This window comes from Dipodomys merriami, unplaced genomic scaffold (assembly GCF_024711535.1).
Source record: "Dipodomys merriami isolate MVZ:Mamm:240054 unplaced genomic scaffold, mDipMer1.0.p SCAF_90, whole genome shotgun sequence".
Lineage (NCBI taxonomy): Eukaryota > Metazoa > Chordata > Mammalia > Rodentia > Heteromyidae > Dipodomys > Dipodomys merriami.
In genome coordinates, this window is record NW_027206513.1 from 1,434,399 (window position 1) to 1,447,764 (window position 13,366).

At 43.9% G+C, this 13,366-nt stretch overlaps 1 protein-coding gene across 1 annotated transcript in view; it reads left to right on the forward strand.

Moving 5' to 3' along the window:
• Positions 1–13,366, forward strand: part of Acoxl (acyl-CoA oxidase like) — a 366,861-nt gene that overhangs the window by 86,525 nt on the left and 266,970 nt on the right. Inside the window, 1 exon segment of the mRNA XM_070013290.1 lies at positions 1,260–1,392. Within this exon segment, the coding sequence (XP_069869391.1) occupies positions 1,260–1,392 (133 nt within the window).

Below are 13,366 nucleotides of genomic sequence, written 5' to 3' on the forward strand. Positions count from 1 at the left end.
AAAAGTAAACCAAATATATCATAGGGTAGAATATCCAGAATATAAAAGAATTATTACATCTGAGTTCAAATCCCAGGACCAACACACACACACACACACACACACACACACACACACACACACACACACACACACACACACACACACACACACACACACACACAAGTTTATCAAGTGACCCCACAGTTCTACTCTGGTATATATAAAAATATTGGTCACAGATGATTGAAAATATGTCCATACAAAATGAAAGAAGGATACAGGTTGACACATTGTAACAATGAGACATACAAGACACTGTTGAAAATGAACTTTACAACTTCGGGAAGGAGGAGTCAGGGAGGTGGGGAGGGAAGGGATAGTAGGGCAAAAACAAAGGAGAACTAATAATGCTCGATAGGAAGTGTACTCATTACCTTACTCGTAACTATAACCCCTCTGTACCGTATCTTTACAATAAAAATATTTGAAAAATATGTCCATACACAATCTTGGATTCAGATGTTCACAGCATAATTGTTTATAGTGTCTGAAAAGGGAAAACAACTCCAATGGTATTTCTAGTAAATGAAGTAACTTGATAAAACTTTTGCAGTATGATGAACCTTGGAAACAAAATACTAAGTGAAAGAAGTCAGACCCAGATCACATTGAGATAGGCCAATCCATAAAGATAGAACATCAGGAGCCAGATCAACATGCGGTGAGTATTGTAGTGTGTGTGTGTGTGTGTGTGTGTGTGTGTGTGTGTGTGTGTGTGTGTGTATGCGTGTGCATGCACGCGTGTGCATGTGTAGAGGTGGAGGACACAGGGAACTTCTAATGCTGTGGAGTTTCCTTGTGGAGTGATGAAATGCTTTGCAATTGGGTTATAGCAATGGTTGTATAAACTTGTGAGTATGTCAAAGCCCACAAAACCAAATATATTAAATGGTGAAGTTTTGTGGCATGTGATTATATCTTTTTTTTTTAAGTGAGAAAGTGTGTGGTTTGCACACTCAGACTCTAGTATTAGTTTGATGGTGGCAGTCCTCATGCTTCTCTGTCTCGTCTGATGATGCAGGTTGTTGTTAGCGGAAAACCTGTTCTTGCCTCCCATGAGTCAGGCCTTTCTCAGCATCTCCTGGGGAGGCATGCATGGAGAAGTTTCAAGGATGTTGAAATCTATGCACTTGTTTTTGCTGCTATTTATTTATGCTTATGCCATGGTTAAATGGCACCTCATTTTCTCCATTTCTCTGCTACCCACTTTCCCATAGGTTTGGTTCTGTGACTCCAGATGGACAGTACTATTTATCTATTAAGAACAAGTATGCAAGTTTCAATGTGATGTTGGCAGCACTGACCTCTTCAAGATTAGCGGTGGCCTTCCAAGCTATGGGCAGTATGAAGGTAATGACTCTGATTTTATTCACTTTACCATTTATTCACTTCATATTCTTGGAATGGGTAACAATGTCAGAAGCTGAGTTGGCACAATGTGGCCAGGGGTAGTTCCCTGCTAGGTTGTGACAGCTGACCTTATACACAAGACCTTTTTTTTTTTTTTTTTTTGCAATAGTATGCCATCCAGTTGCATCTCAGATGGCTTCTGCTAGTCACAGTGAGTGGAGCCTGTCCATTGTGGTAACAGAGCCACAAAAGACGATCCAAGGAGATTGGCTGGTTTAGGACAAGCAGGTCTCCTGGAGAGTGTTATTTTTCTCCCTGGGTCCTCTGGTCTGTGCATAAAAAAAGCCTGCTTTAACCTCCACTGAGATTCATAAAGGTGAAAAAATATAGACACCCCAAGAATACCTACTTGGAGCTTGAGTGCAGCTTTTCCATCAAGCAGGAATACATTTCAGCCACTGGACTTCAAGGTTGCTATCAGCCTGCAGAAGCCTGAATGGCATAGAAATTCTTTGTCACTCATTTCTGCTAGGTCTGCTGTGCTTCACAGGCACAGGGACCCTGGTGGCTTTGAACCTAGACACCTTACACCCGTCCATGGCCTCATTCCCCTGCTTGTTTTGTGGTGGCTTTTGCAATGGGGCAAGATGGATGTTTAACTCTCAGCTCCCTCCTCTGGAGTGGCTCAGGTAGTCTCTCTCTTTTTTTGGGGGGGGGGTCCGGTTGTGGGGCCTGAACTCTGGGCCTGGGCGCTGTCCCTCAGCTCTTCAGCTCAAGGCTAGCGCTCTACCACTTGAGCCACAGCGCCACTTCCGGCTTTTTTTTTCTTATGTGGTGCTGAGGAATCGAACCCAGGGCCTCACGCATGCAAGGCAAGCGCTCTACCACTGAGCCACCTTCCCAGCCCTTTACTTTCTTTTTTGATTTCTGTCAGTCATGGGACTTGAACTCAGGTCCTAGATGCTGTCCCGGAGCTTTTTTCACTCAAGGCTAGCACTCCACTATATTGAGCCACAGCACCACTTCTAGTTTTCTGGTGGTCAATTGGAGATAAGAATCTCATAGACTCTAATCTGCCTGGGCTGGCTTCAAACTGGGATCTTCAAATCTCAGCCTCCTGAGTAGCTAGGATTATAGATGTAGGCCACTGGTGCCCTTTTTCTGGTCTCACAGTGGAAGGTTCTGATGAATAGGAGCCCCAGAAGAGCCTGCTGGTAGAACCGTAGAGCAGACAGTATTCATATACCACAGAAAATAGTTTCTTCACAGCTGTGATTGAACCTGTCTCATCCATCTTCAGGACCCCAGAAAGGGGCAGAAGGAGAGAAGCCAGAGGATCCAGAAATGCATTAAAAGGAAGAGATGGAAAGCCAACCTAGGGTTGTCTAAAGCCATCACAGCAGTATCTGTGCCATCTGCTCAGTATCTCCTAATCACAGTGATCTTCAAACAATTTTATCCCTTGTGACAATTGTTGGGCATAGTAGACATGCTGATTAGAGGCAGCAAAGGCTTCTGAGAAACTGCACCCCTGAAGGGGGTGGAGTGGGTGATGGTATGAAGATGTCTACCCTGCAAGCAGCCCTGATAGTTCTCTGAGGTCCGTGTGAAGCTGTGGGAGATCAGGTAGAGGCAATACGGATGGGGCCCGGGTCTTCCAGGAGAGACTTTATTTTAAGTACCACCATATCTGGTGTAGTGTGGGGTGATGGCCCCAGGAGAGGAGACACATGGGTGATTGTCCAATGGTTTTCCTCCATTTTGTTGAGTATTAGCCAGGGGCCAGCATCTGCTGACCCTCAGAGACTTGGGGGCTACATTTGGATCAATTCCTTGATAGGCATCTGTCTGGAATACTTTGTTCCTAGCAACACAGAGGCATGATCATGACGGTGGATTCTGAAATCAGAACCTTGAGCTTGAATTTCAATCTCATATGTGACTGCAGTGGGGCCATGGGCAAGTCAGTCCTTGTTAGGCCTCAGTTTCTCCATCTTTTACATATGGAGTGGTATGTTGAAGGTGAGACATGAGTGGAGGGTGGTGTGTGTAGCACTGGCACAGAGCAGAAGGCGCCTAGCTCAGAGCTGTCAATTAGATAGTGGTTGTTATTGTGATAGCTGCTATTACTAGGAAGATAGAAGCTGACTGTAGGCAAGGAATAAATTAGCTTCCTTATTCACTGCTTAGAATCCTGGCCTCCAGGAAAGAGATCTGAAATGTTTTGGAGAGATGCATGGAATCTCAGATTCCTGAGTATCTCAATCAAACCACACTAACCTGGAATTGTATTTGCTCTGTACATCTAGACCTTATCAAGGAATGGAGTTTCCAGAAAGTTAGTCAGCTTTCTATTACTGTAACAAAATACCTGGAGTGATCAACAGAACAAAAGAGAAGGTTTATTTTGACTCACCACTTCAGAGGCTTCAGTTAGGAGTCAGTTGGCCCTGGGGTGAACTAATGCATCATTTCAGGGAACATGTGATGTAGGAAATGCTCACTTCGTAGCAGCAGGGGAATGGAGAGACAGGAAAGAGATGTGGCCCTACTCTTCCCTCAAAGGTAGATCCCCAGTGACCCAATTTCTCCCATTAGACCTTGCCTCCCAGAGGTTCCATGCCTTTCATTAGCACCGTGGGCTGGAAACAAAGCTTTCAATATATACATCTTTGGGGGACATTACATTCCAAGGAAGATGGGGACCCTGCACAGAACCTAGCAGAGATCAGACCCTGCTTGGTCTATGCACTGTGTCACACTGCCAGCCAGAAACCCAGTGACTGTTACTTCATTGTGAGGATCTCTGGCAAGTATGATCTCTGCAGTTTCTTGGCAACTCCTCCTCTTCTATGGCTCAGACACTTGACATAGGTTTTCCCGGTTGAAACCAATGACTTCTTGCTTCTTCTGATCTTGTTGATGAGTGGAAAAATGGATCCTTCTCTCCTATGTGCTTTCTTGATGTATTAGGAAACTGTCACCCCAGCTCTGTGCAGTGACATTCACTCAAGGCCGTGCATGCCTGGTCCTTTTAAACTTTGCCCAGATGTCTTATTTTTCATGATTATCTCTCATTTCCATGGCATTCCTCAGTACTTTCAGATTTTCTCTCAAAGATTTTCTGCAATAGCCATCCTCTATTTTCGTATCCAAAATGCCGTGCCAAAGTAAATGCTTCGCAAGACGAGAAGGAAAAGGATGTTTGGTGAGGATGTGGGGAGAGGGGCAGAGGTGGCGAGAACTCTGCAGCTAATGTAGAGGGGCTGAGAAGACTTTCCCCGGGGAGAAAGGAAGCTGGAGACACCTCTGTGAGTGAGGAGGTGGAGGTATAGGAAGAAGTGTCTGTAAGAGCCAGCCCATCCCTTTGTTTTGACTCTGTACAGAGGGAAACTATTTTAGCACAAAAGAAGCTGGTCCTCTCCATTGTAACAATGAGACTTTACAACTTTGGCTGGGGGAGTGGGGGTAATTGTGGAGGCAGGAGGGAAGGGATGGGAGGGGAAAAACAAAGGAGGAGGCAACAATGCTTGATAGGAAATGTACTCATTACCTTGTTCATGTAACTGTAACACCTCTGTACAGTATTTTTACAATAAAAAAACGTACAAAAAAAGAGCGCTGGTCCTAACTCATAAGTGGTCTCCCTAAGGGAGGCCTTTAGAGACCAGGTTGCCTCCCACCATTGTCTCATTTTGAATGATCCTCAGGTGCTGCCAATGTTGTAGTAGGCATGTGTACCTTGAGAACCCTGGTGCACAGCAGAAAAGGACATCATCTCATCCACCGTGTCACTCTCTGTGGCCTGTCAGTACCCTGAAGATCAAGGGCCAAATTGCCTCATTGACCCCTTATTCTCATTGTCCCTGTACCATGCTTTTCTTCATGGTGTGTGTGTGTGTGTGTGTGTGTGTGTGTGTGTGTGTTTTGGATGATGCTGTGACATCTAGGATGCTTACTTCTATCTTGTGCATGGGTAATTCTCATGTAAATTTCAGTTTTCTTGCACCTATGACTTCCTGAGAAAGGTGTCAGCCCGCATGCACCCCCTCTATAATCACTTCTTAAACCTTGCTGCCTCCCTTGCAGCATTTATAGAGCTTAGAGCCACAGCAGTCACATGCAGGGCATCACAGTTCAGTCAGTAACACATGGCCATGTGACTATTCAGAGATTTTGTGTATAAAGAGGTGATTAAGATGACATGAGATCATAGGGCTAGAGTCTGAATTTGATAAGATTGGTGGCCAGCTAAGAAGAGGTGACATCAGAGCTCTCTGCTTGTCCTCATGTGCATAGAGGAAAGGCCATGTGAGGACAGATGGGGAGAGTAGAAGTTGGTAAGCCAGGTTGCCACCTTGACCTTGGAGTTCCAGAGTTTAGAAACGGAGGGAACTATATTTCTGTTGTCTTACACTTGCTGAGACAGACTAATGTATTAATAGCAGACTAATGACCAGTGAGGCCTTCCAACAGGGTACTCATGAAGCAGGGCATTTTGCAGTTGGTAGGAGCCAGTTCGCTCCACCTCCTTTTCTCATAACAGGGCCCAGCCCAGTATAAAGTTATCAGTTGAGATGAGTTGAGGGGAATTGACATGCACATAAACAGTTGGCATGTTGTGCTTGTCTCAGATGCCACAGTGAAGCCATTAAGAGTGTAGACCCTGGGCCTCGCCTCTCTGAGCTTGCACCTTGCCTCTGGATGAGCTTGGAAGTCACGGGTCTCTAAGGTAGAGCTGCTGGAAGCCTGGAGGGGGTCAGAATATGTAAAGTCACATCAGACTGTGGCAAAGAGGGCATGTGACATGCTCATCCCAGGGCAGTGGCTTCTCAAAGCCCAGGTGAGGAGTGAGGCTAAGTCTGTTCAATGTGTAGCAAGGGCAGTCCTCAGTCATGTTTTTGAAGAGCAGTGTCGGTGAGTCAAAAGCACTGGCTTCTCCCTCATTAGTTGTGTCTTTTTTCCAAAGTGTTATGTGTGCTTTGATGAAGCAGTATCACATTGCTCATCTCATTCTCCTCAGGCTGGTGCCTTTCTTTCTCCAGCATCCCACACCCCTCTCCTACCCTGCTCACACACAGTCACAGAAGTGGGGAGCAGAGTATCAGGATCTGCTCAGTTGCTGGGAAAGCCAAAGACTGGATGAACCTCAAAGGGGCCATGTGTGAAATATGGTTTCCTGTCCCCAGATATGGAAATGTCCCAGAACTGACCACCAGAGGGCAGCAAATAACTTATAGACTGTTTCTTTGACATTTATGTATTTTGTTTTGTTTTTGGCATAAGTGTAAGAAGAAGCTAGGATTTTGCTGTTTGTCAGTTTTTATTTTTCATTTTTGGTTTAATTAAGTACAACTGTTGTTTTTATTTTTAAAATATAATTTTATAGTTATTATTAATGTTGTATATGGGAGTTACCATTTTGTAAGTTGGATAATGAGTACAAGTGCTTTTTTTTTTTTTTTTAAGTGATCAATATAACAAGGGTACATCAGCTGAGCAATTTTCAGGCTCAAGACCAAGACTGTAAATGAGATGTAGGGTTACTTTGATGACTCTTCAGTGCATAAATTGACTCATAAATGCCTCCGTTTCCCCTAGATGTTTGAGACGTTTGGGTGGGTATGAAAATGGTTAAATACTGTTGTGATATTTATATGGCAGTTGTTTACATCTTTTTTTTTTTGGTGGGTTGTGGGTCTTGAACTCTGGGCTTGGGTGCTGTCCCTGCGCTCTTCAGCTCAAGGCGAGTGCTCTACTGCTTGAGCCACAGTGCCACTTCAGGTTTTCTAGTGGTTTTTACTGGAGATAAGAGTCTCATGGACTTTCCTGCCCAGGCTGGCTTTGAACTGTGATCCTAATATCTCAGCTTCCTGAGTAGCTAGGATTACAGGTGTGAGCTACTGGCACCCAGCAGTTGTTTTCATCTTTAACAACTGACATTTAAGAATGTGTGTTTTGAAGGATACATCCAAAGGCCAGAGAGCTAGAGACAAGTGCACTCAGAGATGAGAAGCATGTGGTATAGGTAGCAGAAATAGATATTTGAAGGAATTTCCCTGTTAAACTTCACTTCTGTGGACATGTGCTACATACCTTCTTTCCTCTTAGCCCTGAGGCTGGTGCTACCAGGTGACAGATATGACCTGGCACAGGTGTGTGCCCTGCAGAGACTCCCAGTGTTCCAAGTTAACTGTGAACTACAACATCCTGAGAATAAGCCTTCAAGATCACACCACGGGAGGGAAAGTGAGGATGTAAAGATACTGTGTCCTAAAGGGAGAGTTGTGAGACTTAAGAGGGACCTCAGCGATCAGAGTCTAAGGCAAGTATGATGGTGCATGCCTGTAATCCCAGGACCATAGGAGGTAGAATCAGGAAGATTCAAGGCCAGTCCAGGCAATGTTAACAAGCCCTCACCTGAAAAATATACATGCAAGGATTGGGGGGTATGGCTGCTTGCCTAGCAGCTTGAGGTACTATGTTTCGCCCAAAAATACATAAACACGTGAATGAATGAATAACACATAAATAAAATCAAGGATCAGTCACCTTGCCAAACTAGGGATTGAACCCAGGATCTTCTATATTCAGTGCACATACTTTACCCTGGAGTTGCATCTCCAATTTCTTTGTATGTCTTATTTTTTGTGTATATGGTACCTACAGCTTGAACTCAGGGGTTAGGATGCTGTCCCTTAGTTGTTGTTTTTCCCTGCTCATGCCTGGTGCTTTACTACTTGAGCCATAGCACTACTTCTGGTCTTTTGAGGTTTTTTTTTGAGGTGCATTAGAGATAAGACAGGGACTTTCCTCGGGTCTCAGCTCCCTAAGTAGCCAGGATTATGGGAATAAGTCACTGGTGCCTGGCTTGCGTGTCTTTGTAGACACATCTCCAAGTATAGCCTCTGGGTCTCTGGCAGAGCGTCCAAGGTTGGTGTCCAGCCCATCCCCCGAGTGGGGCATATCCAGGTCACAGTCACAGGTGGGTGGCCTGAGAACACCCAGCAGGTGGGACTTTTTCTGTGCTGGAGGAGAGGAAAGTCCTTGGGCATTCTTCCTTGTTTGATGTGGCCCAGGAACGTTAGATGCTTGTGAATGGGGCAACCTTTAACTGAATCATCGCAGGCGAAGCAGGCCTCTGGGAACCCCAGCCTCCTGAGACCTGGGAACAGCTGTGGCAGCTGTGAGCAAGGTTGTGACATTGCTGCCACTAGTGTGTACTGCTTTCAAGTGCTCTGAGCCTGGGGTCCTGTTGATGAGGGAGCCGTCCTTCCTTGGCTCTAGCAGCCAGTTCACCTGGGATAGATAGAATGGGTGTTCTGGCTTGTGACTGTAAGGAGCTTTATCACTCCATGGGAGCCTGTCACCTGCCCCTTCTAGGAGCACTGTTTGTGCCATCTGGAAGGTAGCTATAGATGATTGGTGCTGGTCTGGTGTCCTTCCTTGTAGAACAAGCCCTTCTGAAAGTCATCTTTCATTGCTTTAAGCCATTGTCCTATCTTCCCCTAGACTCATAGAGGAAGAAATTCCAGAGATAAGCCACATAGGCTAACTCCTTTGAGCCAGGCACCACTGGCTCACACCTGTAGTCCTAGCTACTCAGGAGGCTGAGATCTGAGATCACAGTTTGAAGCCAGTCAGAATTACCACAAAAGCCCAAAGTGAAGCTGTGGCTTAAGTGATAGAGTGCTAACTTTGTGCATAAAATATCAGGGACAGAGCTCAGGCCCTGAATTCAAGTCCCAGGACCCTCCCCGCCCCCCCCCCCCCCCCCGCCCACACACGTACACACAAAGTAACTCATTTGAACTGAGAGCTTCCTCAATGGTAGGGATTGTGTTTGCTGCCATTTACCTACAATCACCCATTTAATCATCTTAGCAATGCTGTGAAATAAGTGTTTCCAAGATTCTCATGCTGGAGGTATAGAGAGGTATAGCAGCTTGCCAGAGTGTAGCAGAGCTGGCATTCATGCTGGGGTCCAGCATCAAGACCTGCTTTCTGCTCCAGGGAGGGTTTTTGAGGGTCCTGCCTAAGCCCCATCCCTGACGGCTCCTTGGGCCACTTTGCTACACTGTCATTCTTGCTTTTGTTAAATAAAACAAAAGATTAATTTGGTGTCCACATTTCAAAATATGGAGATTCCACTCAATCTGGGATTTGGCATAGGTCCAATGGTTAGTGATTGGGGCAGAATCCAGGCCTTCTTCCCTGCTGAGGCCTGGCACCTGATTTATTTGTTTGTTTATTTATATTTTGGTGCTGAGCACTGAACTGAGGGCTTTGCACTTTCTAGGCAAACATTCTTCCACTGATCTAAAGTCCCAACCCTCTGATTTATTTATTTTTAAATATATTTTTCTCTATTAGGGATTGAACCCAGGTCCTAGTTTCAAACATGCTAGGCAAGCACAGCTATCACATAACCACCAATGCTTCTGTTTGCATTTTGTTCTTGAGACAGGGTCTCACGTTAGCATTGACTGGGCTGCCCTGTATTGCTATCTTCCTGCCTCCACTTTCCTCATGGCTAGGGTGACAGGCATGAATACCATGCCCAGCAGTTTGATTTGTTCTTTTATTGCCACAGCTGATTTTGCTAGCTATCATGGTGGTCCTGAGCCTCAGTACTCTGAGAGTAGAAAATGGGGGAGGAGAGTTAGTCTAGCCTCCCTACTGATGTTCTTTTATGGGGGGAAAGGCATTTTCGGATGAACATTTGTGGAGTGTGTCCAGAGGGATGGTTTTTGAACACAATCTTCTCAATCCACTCAATCCACTTAATCCACTCAATGTACAAAATCAACTCAATCCACTCAATCCACACAATCCACTCAATCTACTCAATCCCCTCAATCCGATCAATCCACTCATTCCACCAAATCTGCTCAATCCGAGAAATCTACACAATCCACTCAATCCAGAAATCTGCTCAATCCACTCAATCCTCTCAATCCACTCAACCCTCTCAATCCACAAATCAGCTCAATCCACTCAATGCATTGGATCCACACAATCTGCTCAATCCAATCAATCCACAATCCTCTCATTCTACTCAATTTTCACTCAATCCACTCCTCAATCCACTCAATCTATGCAATCAACTCAATCCACTGATTTTGAAAATCTCAGCCTACTACAATGAAACTTAATAAGCCAAAAAGTTTGCACTTCCTTAGATAAATTTAGTTCTTCTAGGCTCTAAGAAGAGCAAACTAATGATTAGGAGAGTATTTGTGTGTCCTAATTTTAAATTTTTGTGTGTCAGTGTTGGGGTTTGAACCTTTAGGCCAGCGTACTGTCCCTTACCTTTTTAGCTCAAGACTCTCTACCACTTAAGCCACAGTTCCACTTGTGGATTTTTGGCAGTTAAAGATAAGAGTCTCATGGAATTCCCTGTCTAGGCTGACTTCTAACTGGGATCTCACTACTCAAATCTTAGCCTCTTGAGTAGCTAGGATTACAGGCTTGTACTGCAATTGCAAGCCTTTTAATCATTTTTTTAACCTTCTATAAATCACTGTGATTTGGGTCATGTTTTGCTTGCTTGATAATTGTATTTTTATAAGGTTTTTTGGTTATTTTCCTGGAGTTTCCAGTTTCCTGCCCCCTCTCCCCCAAATCCTCATTTTAACACCATAGCAAGACTGTCTTCTAGCTTTTGGCTCATTTTACTTACTGTATGAAACCCATCCATTATTTTCCTCAAAGATTTAGCAGTGCCCACCAATTTCTTAGTTTTGATCAATTGTTTTTAAGACCGATGAACTGCAGTCATGTCTTAAATGTTTTTCTTTTCCTGTTTTTCTTTTTTTATTAGTGTATATTAATTGTACAAGGGAGTTTCATTGTAATTTTTCCACATAGGCATATACTATAATCAAATTCATCCCCTGCATGACTCTTTTTTTATCCTCCTTGATATCCCTTTTAAACAATTTTAATGGGTTCCATTATTCTGTTTTCACATACGGGTAGGAAGTATTTCCATCAGTAATTTTTTTCTGTGCTAGTTTGTGTGTGTCTGTTTAATCTTTATTATCTTTTTAGCTGGCTTTCTTATGTTTTTGTTGTAATGTGTATCTTCTGGGTATGTATATGGCCATATTTGGGCTCCTTGAATGTCTGTATTTTGTCCTTATGTTTTACTGATAGTTTAGCTAAGACCTGTAAGTTGAAAATAATATACCCTCAACATTAAAGATGTTTTTTATGGGAAGTCCTGGGCACCCTTGAAGTATACTTGTACTTTCTCTCTACAAACTTGCTTAGGTGACAGGAATTTCTCAATAATATATCCAAGTCTAGTTTTTCATTTATCTTGCTTGGCACTAGACAGATCTTTTCAATTTCAAAGTTTATATTTCTTAGCTGAGTGCTGTGGCTCATGCCTTCAATCCAAGCCACTTGGGAGGGTGAGAGTGAAAGAATTGCAGTTTGAGGCCAGTGTGTGAAAACAACCTCACGAGACCCTATCTCAAAAGTACTCATCAAGAAGAGAGGCTAGAGGCAGGGTTTAATGGTAGAGTGCCAGTGTACCAAGCAAGTAACTCTGAATTTAAGTCCAAGGAATAAAACAAAACAAAACAGAAACCCTCCAAACCAAAATCAAAACGAAGAAACCTTTGATCTCTTTTACGTTCTAAACTTCCTTTTAGTAGTTCTTTTGCTGATTATTTGGAGGTAAGACTTCTTAGCTCAATGATCTTTCATGTTTCCCCCCCCTCATATTTTCCTACAGAGTTGCCTAATATTTTGAACATTTTCCTGACTGTGGTTTTGTTTGCTCAATTTTTTTTTTATTTTAAGAGCTCTTTTTCTTGTCTATTCCTTTTCTATAGTATTATGTTCTTATTTTGTTGGTATGCAATTACTCAATTATCTTTTGATGAGAAATAGTTCAGAGTTTTGCTCCCCAAATGATCTCTTTTCTACTGTCAGTTGGGTTTGATAATGGAGGGAGCTGGTGAGAAACTGGAAACCAGCAATTATCATCAACTGGTAGGCGCTATCATGGAGGATCAGAGAAGGGGCCATTTGAGATGAGGCCTCCAAAATGTGAGTTTTAAAAGCCAGACAACGTAATGGTAGAACATTCTGTGCAGAAGGGAATATGTGACCAATGAGCCAGCATGGTCCAATTGTGGGTGAACAGAACACTTTGCCTGGCCCAAGTTTCCATGGTCTACTTCAGAGGATACGGTGGAATAAACTGACTGAGTGAACAGGCCAACAAGGTCACCAGAGACAAGTGTTCCTGAGCTATAGGGAGCTTGCATGTGGTAGGGCATGTGCATCTTTACGCTCTTCGTCCTAACAGTTGAGTAAAGGATGGAGTGCACAAAGAGCTGGCAGTTGATCCTATCATAACAATGTCAGACACCATACACAGTGGGTGTGGAAATAGAGGAAAAGAAGATACCTGTGTAGAGGCCAGAATAGAGAGATGCTGGTGTCCACTGAATGTGCGGGACCAAGGTTGACAGCAGGTCCGGGTTTTGGTAACCCTGTGACTTCACTTTGTCCATGGAGTTAGGAAGGAGGATACCTCTTTTACTGTCATAAGTGGAGATATTTCCTTAAATATACAACTGGCCCTTCTCCACTCTTTACCTATTCTACCACAGAGCTCTGGAGATTTATCTCATCAATGAGATGGTGAACAAGACCTGGGCTCTTATAAATGTGCTCTGCCTTCTGTTTTGTTCTGTAGGGAGCAAGTGTTGAGGGCTAGATTCAGGGAAGGCTCTTCCTATGAGGATAGCACCCTATCCAGCAGTGCAAAGGTGTCTAAGGCTAGATGATGGTGTCTGCAGTCCTTCTGTCAACAGACACTCAGTCCCTTCCTCCAGTCTTGCTTGTATCAGTAAGAAGGGTGATGTGTAGGTAGGGTTCACAGGCAGAGGGAATATTGCTTGTATTCAAAATTGATGTGCTCCTATGTCCCTAGTGAAAAATACAGATCCCTCTT